Source organism: Salvia hispanica, chromosome 1 (assembly GCF_023119035.1).
Source record: "Salvia hispanica cultivar TCC Black 2014 chromosome 1, UniMelb_Shisp_WGS_1.0, whole genome shotgun sequence".
In the NCBI taxonomy this organism is placed as follows: Eukaryota; Viridiplantae; Streptophyta; class Magnoliopsida; order Lamiales; family Lamiaceae; genus Salvia; species Salvia hispanica.
Genome location: NC_062965.1, coordinates 46,489,062 through 46,506,380, shown reverse-complemented (window position 1 = coordinate 46,506,380; position 17,319 = coordinate 46,489,062). Strand labels below are relative to the sequence as shown.

Sequence of the window (17,319 nt, the reverse complement as noted above, 5' to 3'; positions counted from 1 at the left end):
GGAACCGCCGGTTCCGATTTTAGAAATTGTTGAACCGGAATTGAACCGCGAGGGTGTTTTGCGGTTACGGTTCCGAACCAGCAGTTTTTTACGGATTTTCACGGTTACGAATCGCCGGTTTTTTTACTGTTCCGGCTTGATTTCACGATTTTCCAACAGTTTTTCGCGGTTTCGGTTTGGAACCGTCCGAAACCTGCGGTTCCGACACAATTTCGGTTCAAAAAGTTTTTTAACCTGAATCGAACCACGGTTCAAAAATCGACGGTTTCTGTTCGGAACCGTAACTGGCGGTTACGGTTTCGGTTTTAACCGTCGGTTCGGTAAACCTTGGGCAGGTCTAATATGGACTATTTGTATGAGACATACAAAAAAGAAATATGACATATTTCTATGGGACGGAGGGGGTAGCTATTTTTGGTGATCCGTTTCCGTCCCTCAATAATTGTCACTCTTTTCTATTTCGATCCATCCCATAATAATTGTCACACTTCATTTTTACAGTAAATAGGTCTCACTTTCCACTAACTCACTTCACTCATATTTTATTATAAAACCAATATAAAAAGTGAGTCCCACATTCCACTAACTTTTTCAACCAACTTTTATTTACCTTTCTTAAAACTCGCAAAACTCGTGCCCATAATAAGAGTGACAATTATTGTAGGACGGAGGGAGTAATTCATTATATAGATTCAATAATTCATTTTACGCTGAAATAGCTCAATGCAAAATTAAAATATATAGAAGTACATGTACAAAAGAGAGAAATGAAATTCAATTTAAATTCTCATCAATTTTGATCAACTGCAGATGTGAACTACATGTAAATACCTACATTTCTGAATCAACTGCAGAGAAATACTCTCTAGATGCAAAATTCTCATAGCACGCTTATTAAAACAACTTTGGAAGAGTACCGAATGTAGCCGTAAACTAATCACGCTTCAATGCAGAATGTATAACTCAATTGTAATTCAGACTGACCAAAACCTACACCTAACAAAAAAGAACCTAAATGCAGCCAGGCTCAGTTAGATAACTCGGCTTTCGCTTTCCCTTTGGATTTTGATTTCCGCTTCTTGGCGTCTAGAGCAGCCAATCCCGTGCCTAATCCAACCGGAGCCTGATCTTGCTGACCTGGCTTGGCTTCATGACCTAGCACTCCATTTGAGGATTCGTCAGATTCTTTCTTCCCTCCATTAGTGGCCTCGTTTACAGCAACCTCAGGAGGAGGCGGCGCTCCTGGGTTTATGATGTTAGAGATTGGCAGTGAAGCCTGTGCAGGACTACCATGCCTACTTACTAAAAGAGCCTTTGCTGCTGCTTTCTTCTTCGCTCTTTCATCCAAACCCCTCGCACCATTTAAAGATTTCTTTCCAACAACACTAGTATTACTAGAACTCCCAGCAACTGCAGCTGCTTGAAATGCTTGTAACAAGTCTGGATGTGCCTGACATTACAGATAATGTCTCAGTATAATCATAATAAATGCTTGTATGTATGTGCTCTCAATAATGCAAAAAAACTGTTTTGCCCCAGAAATAAAAAAATTCTATAACTTGTTTTGCTTCCTAAAATTCTGGTAGATAATGGTCAAGATCCAAGAGATAATGACAGATACATAATATTTGCCTCAAGTTCAATAATAGGAATCTGATCTTCTTTCTGAAAAAAGTAAAGTAAAAAAGAATTCTCTCTCAAGATGATTCTTTTCATAGGAGGTTAGAAGTAAATTTTTCTTTTTACAAAGTGACAATTATGAATACCTTAATCATATCAATAGCCTTCTGTGCAGAAGTTGGATCCAAAGCCTGTCCTTTCTGCTTTTGCGCATTAGCCTGTAATACAAAAAATATTTTATGTTCACTCGAAAGGTAAGGATATCAAATTGGCTAATAAAAACAAATAAATCAAATGACTTCCAGAATAAACTAGAATAGATCATTACTTGCAGTTCACGCATTTTGAAAGTGTTCATCCAGTTCTGAGAGTCCTTCGTCCTAGAGTCGTCCTCACCAAGTTGTTTGAGAAGAATATCATATGTTTTCTTTTCGTGCTGCCATATAAAAGATCAAATATTATTAAGGAATGTTCTTACACTTCAACGCATCAAATGGTCCTACAGATATCAATCTTTGGCAGTCGGCACATACCTGGTGACAAAGCTTAAATGCTCCCATACAGTTGAATGCAATTGCCAAAGCATGGTAACACACAGCAGTCTGAATATGTTCCTCTCCTAGCAGTCGTTCATTCTTTTTCAGAGCTTCTTGCAAGTATCTAAGGGCTGTATCCATTTTCCCAATATCTTGGTACATCATGGCGACATTTATGAATGTAGCAGCAACATCAGGGTGATCTGGGCCAGATGACAAACTTAAAAGAAGCAATGCCCGTGACATATGACGCAATGCAAGCTCTGTTTGGTTCAGACCATGGTAAAAGAGAGCCATGTTCCCGTAACTGCAGAGACCACCATGTGAGCATGGATGACAGCAGATTAAAGGTGCATAAGAGCACCCCACCACTAGAGAAACTTCCAAAGATGATAATAATAGACACGCATGAAAACAAGACCCCACAAAATATGGAAATTTATTTTAGTCAATCTCAGTGTAAATCAATAAAGACTACAAGTCCAAATTTGGTCCCATACATTTCCAAAAAAAAAATTTGGTCCTATACATTAGGTGTGTTAAGCTTCTTGTCCTAAACAATATGTTTTGGTACGTATTCAACGGTTCTGTAAAAAATAAATGGTTAACCACGTTTCGACCTAATTGATGAGTTAAATATAGACCAAAACATATTGTCTAGGACCAAAACCTAAGTAGCTAACATGCTTAAAATGTGTAAGACCAAATAGGTGTTTTGTGCAAATGTACGGGACCAATTTTGGACTTTAAAACGCAGTTTATGGCTAATTTTTTATGAAACCATTAAATATGAACCAAAATTTATTGTATAGTACCAAAAAGTTTTTTTGAGCAAATATATGGGACCAATTTTTGGACTTTAGTCATCAATAAAATACTACATTATGATGCATGAAATTAAGCCTAGATATCAAGTACGGACAATAAAACTAGAGCACAAAAAATACGATAGGAATAAGAGGAATGATTTGTACCTGTGAGCTGTATCAGGGTGGCCTAATCCAAGGCAGCGTTCATTTATTATAAGTTCCTTGTGCTGTTGCAGTATCGCTCCAGCCATGTCTCCAGCGTGATACAAGACCATGGCCAAGTATCTGAAAACAAAGGTGTGCAGAAAATTAATTAACCAACTTATAAAGTGACAAATCAGATTATTTGAAGTCAGCTATCAAGCCGCCCCCAGTACCACATTGAATGTTAAGGACAGGTAAAGCAATAATCACAAAATTAATCTATAAGCAAGTACTATCAGTTAACTACCTGCAACAATTTGCAACCTCTCGATGCATTGGACCCGTCACCTGCAGTTTTGTATCTGAAATTGGTTATCCATTCTAAGAAAGAACACTGAGAGATCATAGAAAGACTGATAATATATATCGGACCTGCTGAAGAATTGTGAAAGCCTCCGAAAATAGCACATATGCCTCGCTAAGCATTCCCTGACAAAGCAATGAAACATCATTAATATAATGAGAATAAATTCTTGATCAAAATTTGCAATATTCGGAGATTAAATTAGCAAGCAATATTGGAAATGGTCCCCACAGATAAACATAAAACATCCATAATAGTATTCCAAGCAGTTAAAAAATGAATCATTGTACTAGCATACTTCCCAATCTATTTGAATTTGAGATTATTCTGAGTAAACACACTATTTCTAAAGGATTACTACGCTCAACAGCAACGATAGATGCATCTATGATTACATGGCAATTGAGATGCTATTAAACCCAATTGTCCATGTAAGAAATCTTGGTAGCATACCTCTGACAATTGAACTTTGCCCTTTTCAACCAGATCTTTGGCTTCTGAACTGATTGGAATAAAATATTTTACCACCGGTTGCATATTCAGTATATCTGAAACTTGGAAAGGTGTGGCAGCACCAAAATCATACTTGCGAGCAGTAATGGTCAATCCAACCTGATCACAGAGGTAAAATATGTAATGAATGCAAACAACCTACTACCAAAATGAACTTAATCCCAACAACACTTAAGGAAGACAGCAATTATTTTTTATCAACTGAATGCCATATTATGCCATTAAGAGAAGACATGTGAATAGGAACTGAACAGAAATGGATATAATAGAAGATGAAATTCCTCCCAGCACATGCAATACCCTGATTATCATGGCTGCTTTCACATCTTAGACAGAATAATAAGAGAAGGCAGAGAACCTTCCAAATAGTCAGTCCCCTAGATACCCACATTAATAGCAGTTCAAAAAAACCAGCAAATTAGAGTGCCTATTCATTTGTGCAATCATGGTAATATATTACAACACTAAGCTAAAATTACACGTAGGGAGACTATATTATCTTCTATGAAGAATGTTAAAGTTAGGTTTTCAGAGTTTACTCGATAAAAGATTACCTTTTGGCAAAGATTTCGTATTACTGAAATTTTCTTCACCTGGTTCCTTGCATCCTCCGGTAACTCAAACTGAAGAAGATAGCGTGCAACAAAATAAAGACATACTTTTTACCAACAAAGAATATAAATGAAGTCAAATGATATCACAAGAAACCTGGTACTTGAGTTTTGCAAATTCCTGAATGTCAGCCCATAAACTATCCGAGGTAAAGCTCAAAAACAAGGACTGCTTTTTTTTCATATAGTCTCCACTTTTTGACTTAGCTTGTGCTTTGGAAGATTTTCCTGAAGCATGATGACCTGATTGACCCTGTAAATAAATATAGTATAAATGTCAGCCTGGCACCAAATAGAATAGTAAAGATTCAGTTTGTTCAACATCAGAATGAAATTTCGACATGATGAGAGTGACATTCATCTTCCTCAGTTCATATGTTTACAAAGATCTTTCTAAATCCAATGCAAGGATGTTTTCTTGTGTTGTCAATTGAAACTATTATGAATCTATGAAATTGTACAACTAAACCAGAAGACTAAAGAAGAAGAAAATGCATATGAAATCTGAGCTTGCCGACAAAGCAGAATATCAATGTAGAATAAAAAGAAAAGAGTTCAACAAGATATTCAAATTAAAGCATTAAATCGCATTTATACCTTTTTGTGGTTTTTGGTGTGTGTACTGTTTGCAACACCTTTGGCAGACACACCCTGAACTTTTCCAGCAAAACAGTTCAAATAATGTGCAACAGCATGCCCGATATCATGATCTGCTGTGTCTCTTAAAGCATCCTGCATATCATAGTAGAAGGCAACTTAATGTAATGCCCGACAGAGTGCACATAATATAGCAGATAGTTTCTTCTGACAATCTTGTAATAAAGCACTAAAAGAATGCCCATACTGCCACATATTCAAGTAGAGACACAAAAGAAACCAGAAAACTAACTGTAAATACCAGCTTCAACTACTAGTACTACTTGACAAACTGACCAGTGCATGTGTAGAGTTTGTTAGTCACCTTAATAACATGCTTAGCAGATCTGACGACGACCTCATTGGAACAAAGATCCCACAAATGAGGCATATGCCTAGTCCCCTCAGCTACCTGCAACACCAATCAAAAGATAGCCTCATTGAGTAGACAAAGTGACACAGGTATAATAATAAATAGCCTTCTGAATCGGTACAAAAGAACATAAGATCCAGCTTCAGTTACAGAATATAAGGGGATGCAATATGAAAAAGGGATTATAGTTCATTTTATGGTCATACCCGTCCGATATACCGAACATTAATGCCATGTGCATGAAGTGCTTCTGTCAAAGTTTGTCCATCCATAGGTGAAACTTCAAGGGTGCAAAGATCATGTATGAATTTAGGCAAGGCAACATCTTTTAGATATAAACTTGCTTTCCGCACATTTTCTTCGTCTGCAGCTATCTCCTGGAATGGTGAAAATTTTAACAAAATACCAAATGTGTAGGGGATGGGGCAAGTTTGAAGGATCAAATAAGCTACCTCTGGATTCCCAGATAGCTTGAATTCAGTAAAGACATTAGGATTGAACAGAATCTCCTTGGTTGCATCTTTTCCATTGAAGTGACAACCACATTCGTCAATATTCGGCTTTTCACCATCTACGGCATCCTGTGACTAAAATGTGGTCAATAAGCGTAAACAAGCAAGCAAAACAGAGAGCCTAATAGGCTGAGAGTAACTGGTACCAAAGCAGGTGTCAGCTACAAATATTTCATCATTTCATGTTATGCACAATATTCTAGTTTGTGACAGCAACAAGTGTGAACAGTTCAAATCCCAATAATTGTTGTAGTGGTCACCCCTTCTCAATTTGTTTGAAGTGGCAAATATCAGGGCCATCTTAGTCAACATAGGAAAAAGTGTTACTTCAAGAAAAATTAAACAGCCTAAACTAGTCTCCGTTAAGAAAAATAGTGACATCCAATATATTACTCCCTCCGTCCCGGAGTATTAGACTCACTTCTTTTGGGCACATGGTTTAAGGAATTGATATTTAAATAGTTAAAGTGGAGAGAGTAAAGTATGAGAGAGGGACAAAGTAGGGGAGAGAAGAGAGAAAAAAGTAGGTGGAGAATAAAATAAGATAGATGCTTTTTGCTAAAAAGGGAAATGAGTCTAATATGTTGGGACATCCCAAAAAGGAAAGTTGGTCTAATACCTTGGGACGGAGGGAGTAATTTATTACACGACTCAATCCTTTTATAATTTAGAGCAACAAAAACATAGAGGATAAAAGCAAAACTCCAATATACTCATTTGTAGGGCTGGGGAAAAATATCGAAAAAATGATATATCGCTCGTATCGTATTGAAAAATATCGAAAAATTATCAAATTTTTGGTATATCGTAATTTTCGATACGATACAGTATCGTATCGTAAGTTTTCAATACGATAACGATATGAATTTCCTTATATCGCGATATATCGTTTTATATCGAATATACGATACATATCGATATTTTCGATATATCGAATATACGATATATATCGTATATATTGAAACATATTGAAATTCAATACATATTGAAGTTTAAAATTATAAATATATATAAATCCATTTAATTCATTCATATATTTAGAAAATATATATATGAAACCCTAATAAGAACACTATTTATTTTATTGTGTTGAAGTTTTATTAATTTTTGTGTTATTTTTTAGTTTTGAAATTATATTTTTCGATATACAGGTATTCGATACGATAACGATATTTCGATATATCGTATCGATCTTACGATATATCGAAACTTTCGATATGATAACGATATTTTCGATACGAAACACGATACAACGTTTTTGATACGATATATCGTATCGACCCACCCCTACTCATTTGACAAAGGGCTTGTATTCTTAATTTCATAAATTACAAATTTGTAAAAGTTTCCAGCTCCAACTTATGCAAGCATGTACAAATTTCATAAAGGGTAAATTAGAAAAGTAAAAAATGAATTACATTTTGTATTTATAATTTTAATTGCATAACACACCCTGGACGTGCGATATACTGATATGGATTATGGAATCAAACGCATGCATGAAAAATGGATGTCAGGCCATTCCAATTTCTCTGGGTTTTCATAACTTGGGCAAAATATAATTACGAAGCATCTAAACAGATCTATTAACCCCTATCTAGACAAACAAACAAGATCTAAGGGCACACAAATATTCCCCACAGGATATATGGCTGCTTATCATGGTAGAAATGCTAAACTATGCACATTCAGAATACGGGCAAGCAATGTCAATTTATAGTAGATTAATACAACCAACTTGGGACTAAATCAATTTCCACAGCTGAATCACATCTTGTAAAAGCTATGTTTCAGTCAGCATCTAGACGATATTTTTCAAAATGATCACCTGTAACTGTGAATCAGTTGTTGCTGATTCAGCATTTTCCTCCGATTTCACAGATTCGTCACCATTATCAGCACCCGAAGAATCAGAAGCAACAGGATTCTCTTCTTGTGATTCACACCCAGGGCTTGACTTCTCACCTGCCTCAGCCTTTTCATGCATAAAGGAAAGGATAGTATGAGAATATAGATTATTCAAAACCCTTTCTGCACTGATATTAGAGTGGAAAGCAAAGTCTTACATGGCAAAACGCAGTTATAAGTTCAGGCCTCAAAATACAAAATCTGGAACCAGGTCCATTGTAGTTTGCATCACGGGGAGTGACCCTCATCAAATCCAGAAGGTAGTGCCTGGCATAGCACAATTTAAAACAGTATAAAATTTTAAGACAAAATAGATCAAAAGTTGCATGTTCACAGTAATTACTACTTGGAATAACAGCTCAAAGAAAGAGCTAAATTTAGGAAAATTTGTGTCTCTGGTTCTACAGGGAAGTAGCACTTAACAAGGATCATAAATTGAGATCGGGAGACACTTTTTACCTCTAACAAAACTTATCTACTATTTCAACCAAGAAGGAAGCAGGAATGCAGGGCGATATATTTAAAGAATGTCTGCTTGAAAAAACCTCCATTACTAAATACAGAGTGATTTCTAGTAAACATGACAGGCCAAATAATAAAGAAGATATTCAACAAGACTAATGAGAGAATTTGCAAAACAATCTGAATTCCCGAGTTACCTGTCATCACTGCCAACAATGCCCTTACACTCAACTGGAGCAGCTAGCTTGACAGCATTACCAGACCCATCAAGTACAGTGTGCTCCTTCAGATGAAGTCGTTTAGAAGCTTCCAGAACCTGAAAAATGGTAAAGAAAATCAACCAATCAAATTAGAAGAATGCGGCACTTAAAAATGTAGTAAATATTAATTCCTTTTGAAAGATTTAATACAGAATTCAAAGAAATCAAGCGCAGTTCACCGATAACAAGTCTAAGATGTGGTTGCAGGAACTACTGCCACAATGTCTATTAAAGCACCCACGTAAGGAAAGGTAACGCATCCAATCATCAGCTAGAAAATTTAATAGTCTTTTAATGTTATACTTTTTCTCCAGCCTAAAGGATTTTGAGGGGGGGGGGAGGGGCAAAAGATAAGTAAATAGAAGATAATGCACACATGTGTAACTTGGGTGATTTTCTCAGAGCGTTCAAAAGTAACAAAATAGAAGTTTCTGGAGAAGGAGAAGAAATATCTCTTTACCAAATACTCCTATTTCTCATTTCTACCTTGGTATGAAAATCTTCACTCCAGCAAATTGTCTTGCCATTGTCAACAGAACCATATAGAAGGGAGTCTGATTTATCGCCTTGGAGAATTCCGGGCAAAACACTCTGGCAAGAAGAGTAAAATTATATGCATTAAGTAAAAAAAATCGCAGTTAACTGAGATTAATACTGACACATGAAAAATGTACCAGCTGATCCTTCGGTCTAACACATAAGATCAATCATACAAACGAAAGGACATAATAATGATGTCACTACAATAAACCATACAGTAGAAAATCTTTAACACATTTAATAATAGATCTAAATTTTTCCACCATCATCATAGCAGAACAGAAACTTTACTCTGCTCATCGTCACATCCAAATCCAAAATTCAAATAATCCATGTCTTATGTTAGAAAATAGGTCTTAGCACCACACCTGTGCTACCACCCTGTGACCTCTGTAATCAATAATGGCCATAGCAAGACTGTATAACCCAGGAACATTAGCTTCCTGGAAGGCCTTTGTGCCTTTTAAATCATTATTAGCACTTGCATATGTGGCTTGCTCACTTTCAGCCAACGGAGTCTCTGCAGGCACATCAGGGGATGCCTCAGTGCCATTTACAGTTCCTGCATGTGGAACAGAAGATCCACCCACAGTTGATTCACTCAACGCTGCTTGTGATAGAATCTCCTCATTTTTATCAGAATAAGTCTGACATTGGGCTGTGCTTTCAGCTTTATGGAGCTCTTCTGACGGCCGCCTTTGGGACAACTCCTCAAGGTCCGCATCAATAGCAAAACTGAAGAATATGTTGTTGTGGACATACCTGAAAACCAATAAAAACCAAACATTAGATTAACACAACTATAGACTAAGACATTACTAAGAAGTTGCAAGAGAGATAATTTCAAAAATATGGTGGTCTGGGGCATTGTCGCTTAAGTTACAGAGACAGGGGAGGAGTTCACTACGCATAGGTAGAGGAAAAATACAGCAAGCAAACATAAGAAGGATAATGCATACTGTTCAAGTGTCCCATTGATACCTAAACAGCTAAACTTGAGTGTTCATTTGCTGATTTTGGTCACATTATCAATGAAAACAATAATAAATGTCAATGATTAGCCACAAAGCCAGAGAAGTGGATGGCATATCCAAGAGTAAATCTAGAAGAACAGGCAAGTTTCACAAAAAGTAAAACATATGTCAATAAAATTGAAACATTGAAAAAATCAATATTTATCGGCTTACTGACATATGAAAGCATTCCGGATCTGTTGGATTAATAGGTGGAATGCATCTGCTAATCACTCCAATAGCACCGCTAGTTGCCGCATCAACAAAATCAGAAGTAACTTTATAAAGAGCTCTATCTCTCAGGATCCTGCAATATAAGTACACCAATATTATATGATGAGTTTACACTGAGGATACCCTGACTGGCAATAGATGTATAAACTATAAAGATATAAAAGGTATACCTCTCCTGATGGGTAGCATGGGGGAACTCCCGGCAAGCCTGCAGCTCTTCATTCCAATCTCTCTGCATGCCGATCAACTCACTTCCAAAAGAAAGTGTCAGAGAGTTTTCTGCTCTGGCTGCATCACGTTTGTGTTCTGAATACAAAACCATCCATGAGCAGTTATCAGATATAATAGAAATAGGGATGGAAGAAAAAAAAATAGGGAAAGAAGGAATTAAGGAATACAAAAGATTTGAAGATTGACAAACTGTTAAATCCTGAGGAAGACAGCTACGTTAGGGAGATATACAAATTGAATAAAAGAAATGACTAAATGTAGCACCTCACAAATGCAAGCATATGATGATGACTAAATGCTACTTATGTGATATATTTTTATACATTGTGGTAAGGTATCACTTGTACTAACCAGGGACAGGATACAGGCCAAGCCATGTATGTGGTGGCAACAGAGACTGAACATTCTCAAAGGGATGTGCCAAGGCCTTTCTCTCCAAGATTTCACGGAAAGCTTCAGAACAAAAGACAACATGAGTGATTTATAACAAGAAAGATGATTCTTACATTTGTGAGCAAAAATAGTAAGCTAGTTGGATACCATATATACTTGTTACCTTTTTTGAACTTAGGACTAATCTTTTGCAAAAGACCAACAAGGGTTGTAGCTTCTGAAGCAGCTCTGTTTGGCCTTGGGTCAAGAATATTCTCAGTGCTGGAGTTAACATAGAAACTTTTTGTTGTTCCTGTAATGCAATATTTATTTCCTTCCAGTGTTACCACGTCCAAATAAATCAAGTCTCCAGAAAGCCTGATAATCAGATATAGAAATTAGGAACAAAAAACTTCAACCAACATATAAAGCAAAACAATGAAGATACAGAATATCAAGTCATAAATATATAAAAATGATGAGTTAAACAACCTTCTGTAGCTTGGAGGTGGATTAAATGAAGAGAAAACAATACTTTCAACACATTTGATCTCTTTGGAAGGAGATGACAACAAACTAGTAAGTGAACTGGTAACATTCTCCATAAAATCCAAATTATCAAGTTCTGGCACTTCAGCTTTCACAGTATCTATACATAGAAATAGGTGAAAGAAGTTACAAGTGCTCCAAAGCAAAATTCACATTTACATAAAAAATAACTCAACTAGATAAAAGAAAAGAGGACTATATCTTGAAACAAATACAAACCTGCTTTAGTATTAGCTGTGTTTCGACCTGTGTCATGCTGTAGTGCAAGTGTTGTCGATAACGAAGAATGTAAGGTTGAAAGAGAAAGTAGGTCTCTAGTTCGATGAACATGAGCTCTGATGGATCGATCATCATATAATGCTACAGAGGGAAAGGCACAAACACACATGCACGTCAAGAATTAGTCTCACTAATTGAGTATCTGCTTGCAACAACTGACTAGAGTGTGTTAAACATACCAGCAACCATTTCCAAGAAGCAGCTCCCAGAAGTAATATCAGCAACCTCGGAGATCTCGTTGTAATCTTCTAGATGGTGAACAGAACCTTCCTTTGTGTGCAGTAACAAGTCATAGCAAGTCATAAAACATGTCTCTGGGGCATCAAGAAGAAACTGCCTCACATCCATTACAGAATCTCCAGGGCTTAACTGTAAAAGCCCATTGACCGAGTCAATGATACCGATATTCAAATAAGAGAACAAAGTAGAAATAGATCTTCATATCAGATGATCATTGAGTAGGAAATCCCAGTGGTGCTGCATAGAACGAAAACTAGATCTCTAAACCATATCCAAATATCTTTTGAATTGGCAATCTCAGCTTACCTGCAGCTCAAGCTTCTCTCCTCCTTGTGTTTTCACAGGAACAGGATATAGGTGAACCTCAGCTGCAATGGAAGGAAAAATAATCATTTAGCATAAACTGCCACGTAGATTCGTGAAATGTTAGTCCATGTGTATTCTTCGTGTTTGCACTTGTGCAATTTGCAGAATTGAGATTACCATTCAGGTGCATTCTAAATCTAGAGAAGAAAATCATAAGTCAATCTAAAGAATAAAAATCATAAGGAACCAACCAATTCAACAGACAGTTCTACCAAGCCAATTAGAGGTATAAATGCCAGTCTCTAATTTTAGAAAAAATACCAAAAAAAAATGCAAAAGACAATCAATAAAGAAAATCTATGAATGAGAAAAGACTCAGGATACAGTCAATTCTATGCCATAAGCAAAACAGACAAAAGGAACAGAAACAAAAACTGCTAGCCTTCCCTCAGCAAGGTTATACTTCTAGGGTTAGTTCAACAGATACTCACACCTTATAAACATGGTATACTACTTATAGGAATATTCTATTTTACTACTAAAGTACTAAATCAAATTGAGACTTCCAAGTTCAGAAACTCAGTAGCAGTCCGCAGAGGCTAAGAGAAAAGAGGGTGGTCATTTTGGGATTTTACACGCTAGAATATCATTGAGTATTTACATTATCATAATCACAGTATAAATCACGTTGCCAAGACCAGCATAATTCAGTAGTAGAACAAACTGCTCCACATAGCTGCCACTGAAGGTGCAGAAACAGTGTATAGTTAAATCTGAGCATAGATCATAATCAGAGCCATGCTGCAGCCTTCCAGTTCATATATTTTGTGCAGCTGTCTGATAGACCATCAGGAAATATTTGGGTTTAATTCAATTTAAAACTGCTGGGAAGTAATTAAAGAACTGAAATTTTCAATGAGGTTGTGTAGAAATTTCTCTTCTCTAAGATTCTTTTTATCGGCATTACTTCTTAAGGAGGGCAAGAGAAAGTGAAACTACAGATAACAACTGATGACTTAAAACACAGAAAGGGTTCCACCTTGCTTCGTTTGATGCTGCTCTGATGTGTTATCATGTTCCTTCACCTCCGGCTTTGTTTCTAATGATTCACTCAAGCTTTTATCTCCATTGGCCTCTGAAGCAGGGGAGCTACCATTTATTGGAGCATCCGAAGAGATGGGCGGTTCTGATGGATTCTCAGCACTCTGCTGCGACCCTTTACGGTTCTTTCCCCTATTCGACTTTCCCGCCATCTTTGACCCTTACATCAGGAAATACGCACTAGTATTAGGAAAGTAAATGCTAAGCTCACATGTAAGTTGTAACAGCAACTTATGAGATTCCCAATGAAAACAAACACATGTAACATGTATATAGATGACTAAACTACCAAAGGAAAAAAAAATCGGGTCTTTCTTCTACAGCCTAATGTTATTATTCATGGCCTTGGTCATCCATGCATACAGCACAACACAGGATACATTCTAACATTACAAAAATGGGCAAATTTCAGAGTCAAAGCACTAAGGAAACTGATTAATTCTCAATGATGTTCGCGGCAGCGGCAAATATGATCCACAAGCGATAAAAATAAACCATTTTGAGAAGATTGCAGGATCGAATAGATGAAATACAAATAATAATACGGACAAAAAAAGGCAAAAAGCACGTGTAACTCCAAGCTGAAGATAGCAAACCACAAACCTCAATCCAAATCCAAACATCGAAAAATTTAATGCAAATCAATAAAGCAATAATAATTATATACGGATAAAAAGATTTGTAGTTGGAGATTTACAGATACTAACTAAGGAGTAATCTATATTGTATTGAATAGGAGTATTACCAATCCAAGAAGGGGGGAGAATCGAAAGCTCAATGGATTGACAAAACCAGTAAACAGTGAGTTGATGGCAGAGGGTTTTGGCTGGTGGCTGAGGTTTAACCTTTATGAAATTAGGGAAATGAAATGTAGCGAGTGTATGTGAGAGACGGCGGATTCTAATTTCTTGAACAAATTTATAATTTTTAATCTTTTTATAATTTCTATAATTGGCAAGCTCATCTGGCATTTACTTATTTGTTTTGATTTTTGCCAATCATGTGCAAAATGCATAGATATAAGCAAATGAAATTGTAATTATAATATTATTAAATTCATTGATTGTAGTGTTACGTTGACCCATTCAATTTCCAGCCTTCCTTTCTAAATTGTTTTCTCTTTAATAAATGGAATTGAATTTATATTTCAAAATACTATAATAATAACCATATGTGATTCGGTACTATTGTAGAGATATTAATCGAGTCAGCCCATCAAGCCTCAGGTCACTGAATTCGAGTTTCAACTTTGTTAGGTGTGGATAAATAGAATCGAAACTTTATCGGGTTAGACATTTCAACGCTAACCCTAAACGTTCAGGTTTCAGGCTAACGATAAAATTAATATGTGATTTATCCAATTCATAATGATAGAAATTATTCATATTTATATATAATGTCAAATATATTGTGAACATTTTGAGATGTATACTTAAACTCACACATGATTAAATACTACTCGTGTGAAAAATAGTAATGAAGTTCGATAAATCTTGAGTTATCAAATGATTTAATACATAAGAATAGGTTTTGACGAAGCTGTATTTGGAACTATAATTTAAAATTTGTAAATTAAATAAAACATAGTAGGTTTTATGGGACGAAGGGAGTATTTGATATTGATGATAAAATATAAAGGTAGGCAGAGCCATTCAAACAAGAAGCCATGACGATAAGAATCCTTTTCTAGCTCAAAAAGCTATTTTCTGTTTTTCAATATGTTATCAAAGGTGTATCTATCTAACAACCGGCGAGTTAGCAGTCCTTTTAGCTTAACAGCAATATCTGTTACTGTTCTATCGCCTTCGTGCCCTCCTGCGCCTCGATTCTGTTTTCATCCATTTCTTCCTTGATACTAGCTTGCTCTTCGGCTTCAACTTCAGCTCGGGTGAGAACTTGTAGTTTGGATCCCGCATTTTAGCTTGAATGTCCTTGAAAAATTCCATGTTTAACTTCTTCGGCCCACCTTGCCTAAGTTCTTCATATTCTGGTCCCGAGATGATGTTCTCAAACGCTCCAATGAGAATATCCAAATCACTCATGACCTCCCACACGTTGGTATATCGCCCATCGGGACCTTTCTTAAGCTTCTTGAGAGCATTCTGCACAGCTTGCTTTCTAGCTAGCTTACCAGGGGACAACTCCTCCGGCTCCTCCTCCTCTTTCAACGCCTGGGAAAGTGTTCGATACTTGGGTTTCTCATCAAACTCAAACAAATGATCAATGTATTGATCACTTCTCTCATTGGGGAAGGGCTCCGTAGGCACATCATCTTCATCATCTCCTTCGTCACCAGTCCAAAGGCTTTTCTCTTCCTCATCACTATCTGACCAAATACTGCGGAGTTCATCACTGTCATCAGCATCAATGCGATCAGACCGCTCCTTTGCCCGCTGCTTCGCCTTTTTTATCTCTTTCTTTAGCTGGATATGGTCGTCCCTTTCGTTATCACTCTCGTCTTCGCTACCTGTCCAGAGATGATCCTCATCATCCTCCATTTTCTTGGCCCACTCCTTCCTGAACTCGGCAGCTTTCGGAACTTTGCCTCCGAAAAGATCATAGCTCGGGCGCCTATCACGGGCGTACGAGCGAGAAACTGAAAATGCAAGAGAGCATTTCAGAAGACATGAATTCGCAATCTGCATTTATCTATTCTATACTGTATTAAATCACTATTATAAACACTGACTGTAGAGATAGTATGTGGCAATTCATCAGCTTGAATAATAATAAAAGTGAAGCTGGAAAAATACATGGAAATTTTGGTTGAGTAATTTCGACAAACACGTAGCGTGAGTGATAAAAAGGCAGCCTCACCTTGAAACATGGGATGATAGAGGCCAAGAAATCTGAGGAGGGCAGCATCTGACAAGCAGAGCAATCGGGGAGTGTGGAATTGGGGTTTTGCGGCGGTGAAAAGAAGCGGCAGGCGGGAACACACCCTCCAAACCATTTCTGTATTTCTGCAACTTCAAGGATAACAATTGCGTTGATATTTTTGGCAAATGCTGAAATTATACAAGGAAACAGTGATAAAGTCCTATTCCATCAATAGTTTCAATCAAAAATTCAGAATTTCAAAGCTGAACAAAGGAAAGCATTTGTTCTTTTTCATATTCAACTTAGAGCAAGAGAGCACTCCAACTAACATCAATACTATAGTTAGAAAAAAAAGATTAAAGAGCATGCGAAAGAATCTAACCTCCAATAATAAATATTTTTAATATTGGGTGAAAGTGGGTTTGAAATTCAATTTCTGAAATTGAAAAAAACTAACGGAGATTATATAGACTTGCATAGATGATGAGTAAAGGTTAAAACTGATCCTGAACATATGCATATTTTACGTTTTTTTTTTTAAATATTATCTTTTGAATTTTTTTGGTCCTATATATTTCAAATCGGATCACAATTGGTCCTCCGTTAACAATTTCATTAGTTTTATAACGGGTTTAACCCAATTTTGACCAACTTAAGCTCTTAATTATGATTTTTAACTCACTGATATCCCCGTAAGTATTTTAATAAAGTAACATTTAACATATAAAATAAATAATATTAAAAAAATGAAAATTTCAAAATTAAACAATAATCACAGAACTATTTTTCCACCGTCCCAAACTAATTTCTGCATTCTTCACAAAATCAACATAGGATGAGCTGGAAAATTTGCTCAAGATGCAGAGATTTCATCACCATCAAACAA

The 17,319-nt window shown here is 36.4% G+C and overlaps 2 protein-coding genes across 5 annotated transcripts; both read right to left on the bottom strand.

Annotated features, from left to right (window-relative positions):
• Nucleotides 1-866: 866 nt before the first annotated feature.
• LOC125221848 (clustered mitochondria protein-like) lies at nt 867-14,500 on the bottom strand. 2 transcript variants are annotated; one of them, XM_048124144.1, is made up of 29 exons: nt 14,359-14,500; nt 13,552-13,773; nt 12,513-12,574; nt 12,146-12,335; nt 11,907-12,047; nt 11,631-11,787; nt 11,323-11,516; nt 11,118-11,219; nt 10,706-10,841; nt 10,480-10,608; nt 9,657-10,050; nt 9,235-9,339; nt 8,686-8,804; nt 8,185-8,293; nt 7,947-8,093; nt 6,059-6,193; nt 5,813-5,983; nt 5,559-5,645; nt 5,195-5,329; nt 4,695-4,850; nt 4,541-4,609; nt 3,927-4,085; nt 3,542-3,598; nt 3,417-3,457; nt 3,131-3,250; nt 2,154-2,463; nt 1,949-2,056; nt 1,767-1,838; nt 867-1,450 (listed from the first exon to the last, which is right to left on the bottom strand). In XM_048124144.1, the coding sequence occupies exons 2-29, from the start codon at nt 13,763-13,765 to the stop codon at nt 1,028-1,030; spliced, it is 4,242 nt and encodes a 1,413-aa protein (XP_047980101.1). In that variant the 5' UTR covers nt 13,766-13,773; nt 14,359-14,500; the 3' UTR covers nt 867-1,027. The 2 variants fall into 2 exon arrangements, with proteins under 2 accessions (XP_047980101.1, XP_047980111.1); XM_048124154.1 differs by having other exon boundaries at nt 6,059-6,187.
• Nucleotides 14,501-15,210: 710 nt separating this feature from the next.
• LOC125201600 (nucleolin) lies at nt 15,211-16,845 on the bottom strand. 3 transcript variants are annotated; one of them, XM_048099776.1, is made up of 3 exons: nt 16,816-16,845; nt 16,431-16,582; nt 15,211-16,209 (listed from the first exon to the last, which is right to left on the bottom strand). In XM_048099776.1, the coding sequence occupies exons 2-3, from the start codon at nt 16,564-16,566 to the stop codon at nt 15,410-15,412; spliced, it is 936 nt and encodes a 311-aa protein (XP_047955733.1). In that variant the 5' UTR covers nt 16,567-16,582; nt 16,816-16,845; the 3' UTR covers nt 15,211-15,409. The 3 variants fall into 3 exon arrangements, with proteins under 3 accessions (XP_047955733.1, XP_047955732.1, XP_047955731.1); XM_048099775.1 differs by lacking the exon at nt 16,816-16,845 and having other exon boundaries at nt 16,431-16,759; XM_048099774.1 differs by lacking the exon at nt 16,816-16,845 and having other exon boundaries at nt 15,211-16,262; nt 16,431-16,504.
• Between the last annotated feature and the right edge of the window lie 474 nt (nt 16,846-17,319).

Bases quoted from the DNA above. Each gene is read 5' to 3' on its own strand.
- LOC125221848 (XM_048124144.1), bottom strand. From the start codon at position 13,765: ATGGCGGGAAAGTCGAATAGGGGAAAGAACCGTAAAGGGTCGCAGCAG. The intron at 8,094-8,184 runs GTAAGACTTTGC...ATGCATGAAAAG, and splicing joins TTATAACTGCGTTTTGCCAT to GCTGAGGCAGGTGAGAAGTC. The intron at 3,251-3,416 runs GTAGTTAACTGA...CTTTGTTTTCAG, and splicing joins GAGGTTGCAAATTGTTGCAG to ATACTTGGCCATGGTCTTGT.
- LOC125201600 (XM_048099776.1), bottom strand. From the start codon at position 16,566: ATGGTTTGGAGGGTGTGTTCCCGCCTGCCGCTTCTTTTCACCGCCGCA. The intron at 16,210-16,430 runs GTGAGGCTGCCT...TTGCATTTTCAG, and splicing joins CTATCATCCCATGTTTCAAG to TTTCTCGCTCGTACGCCCGT.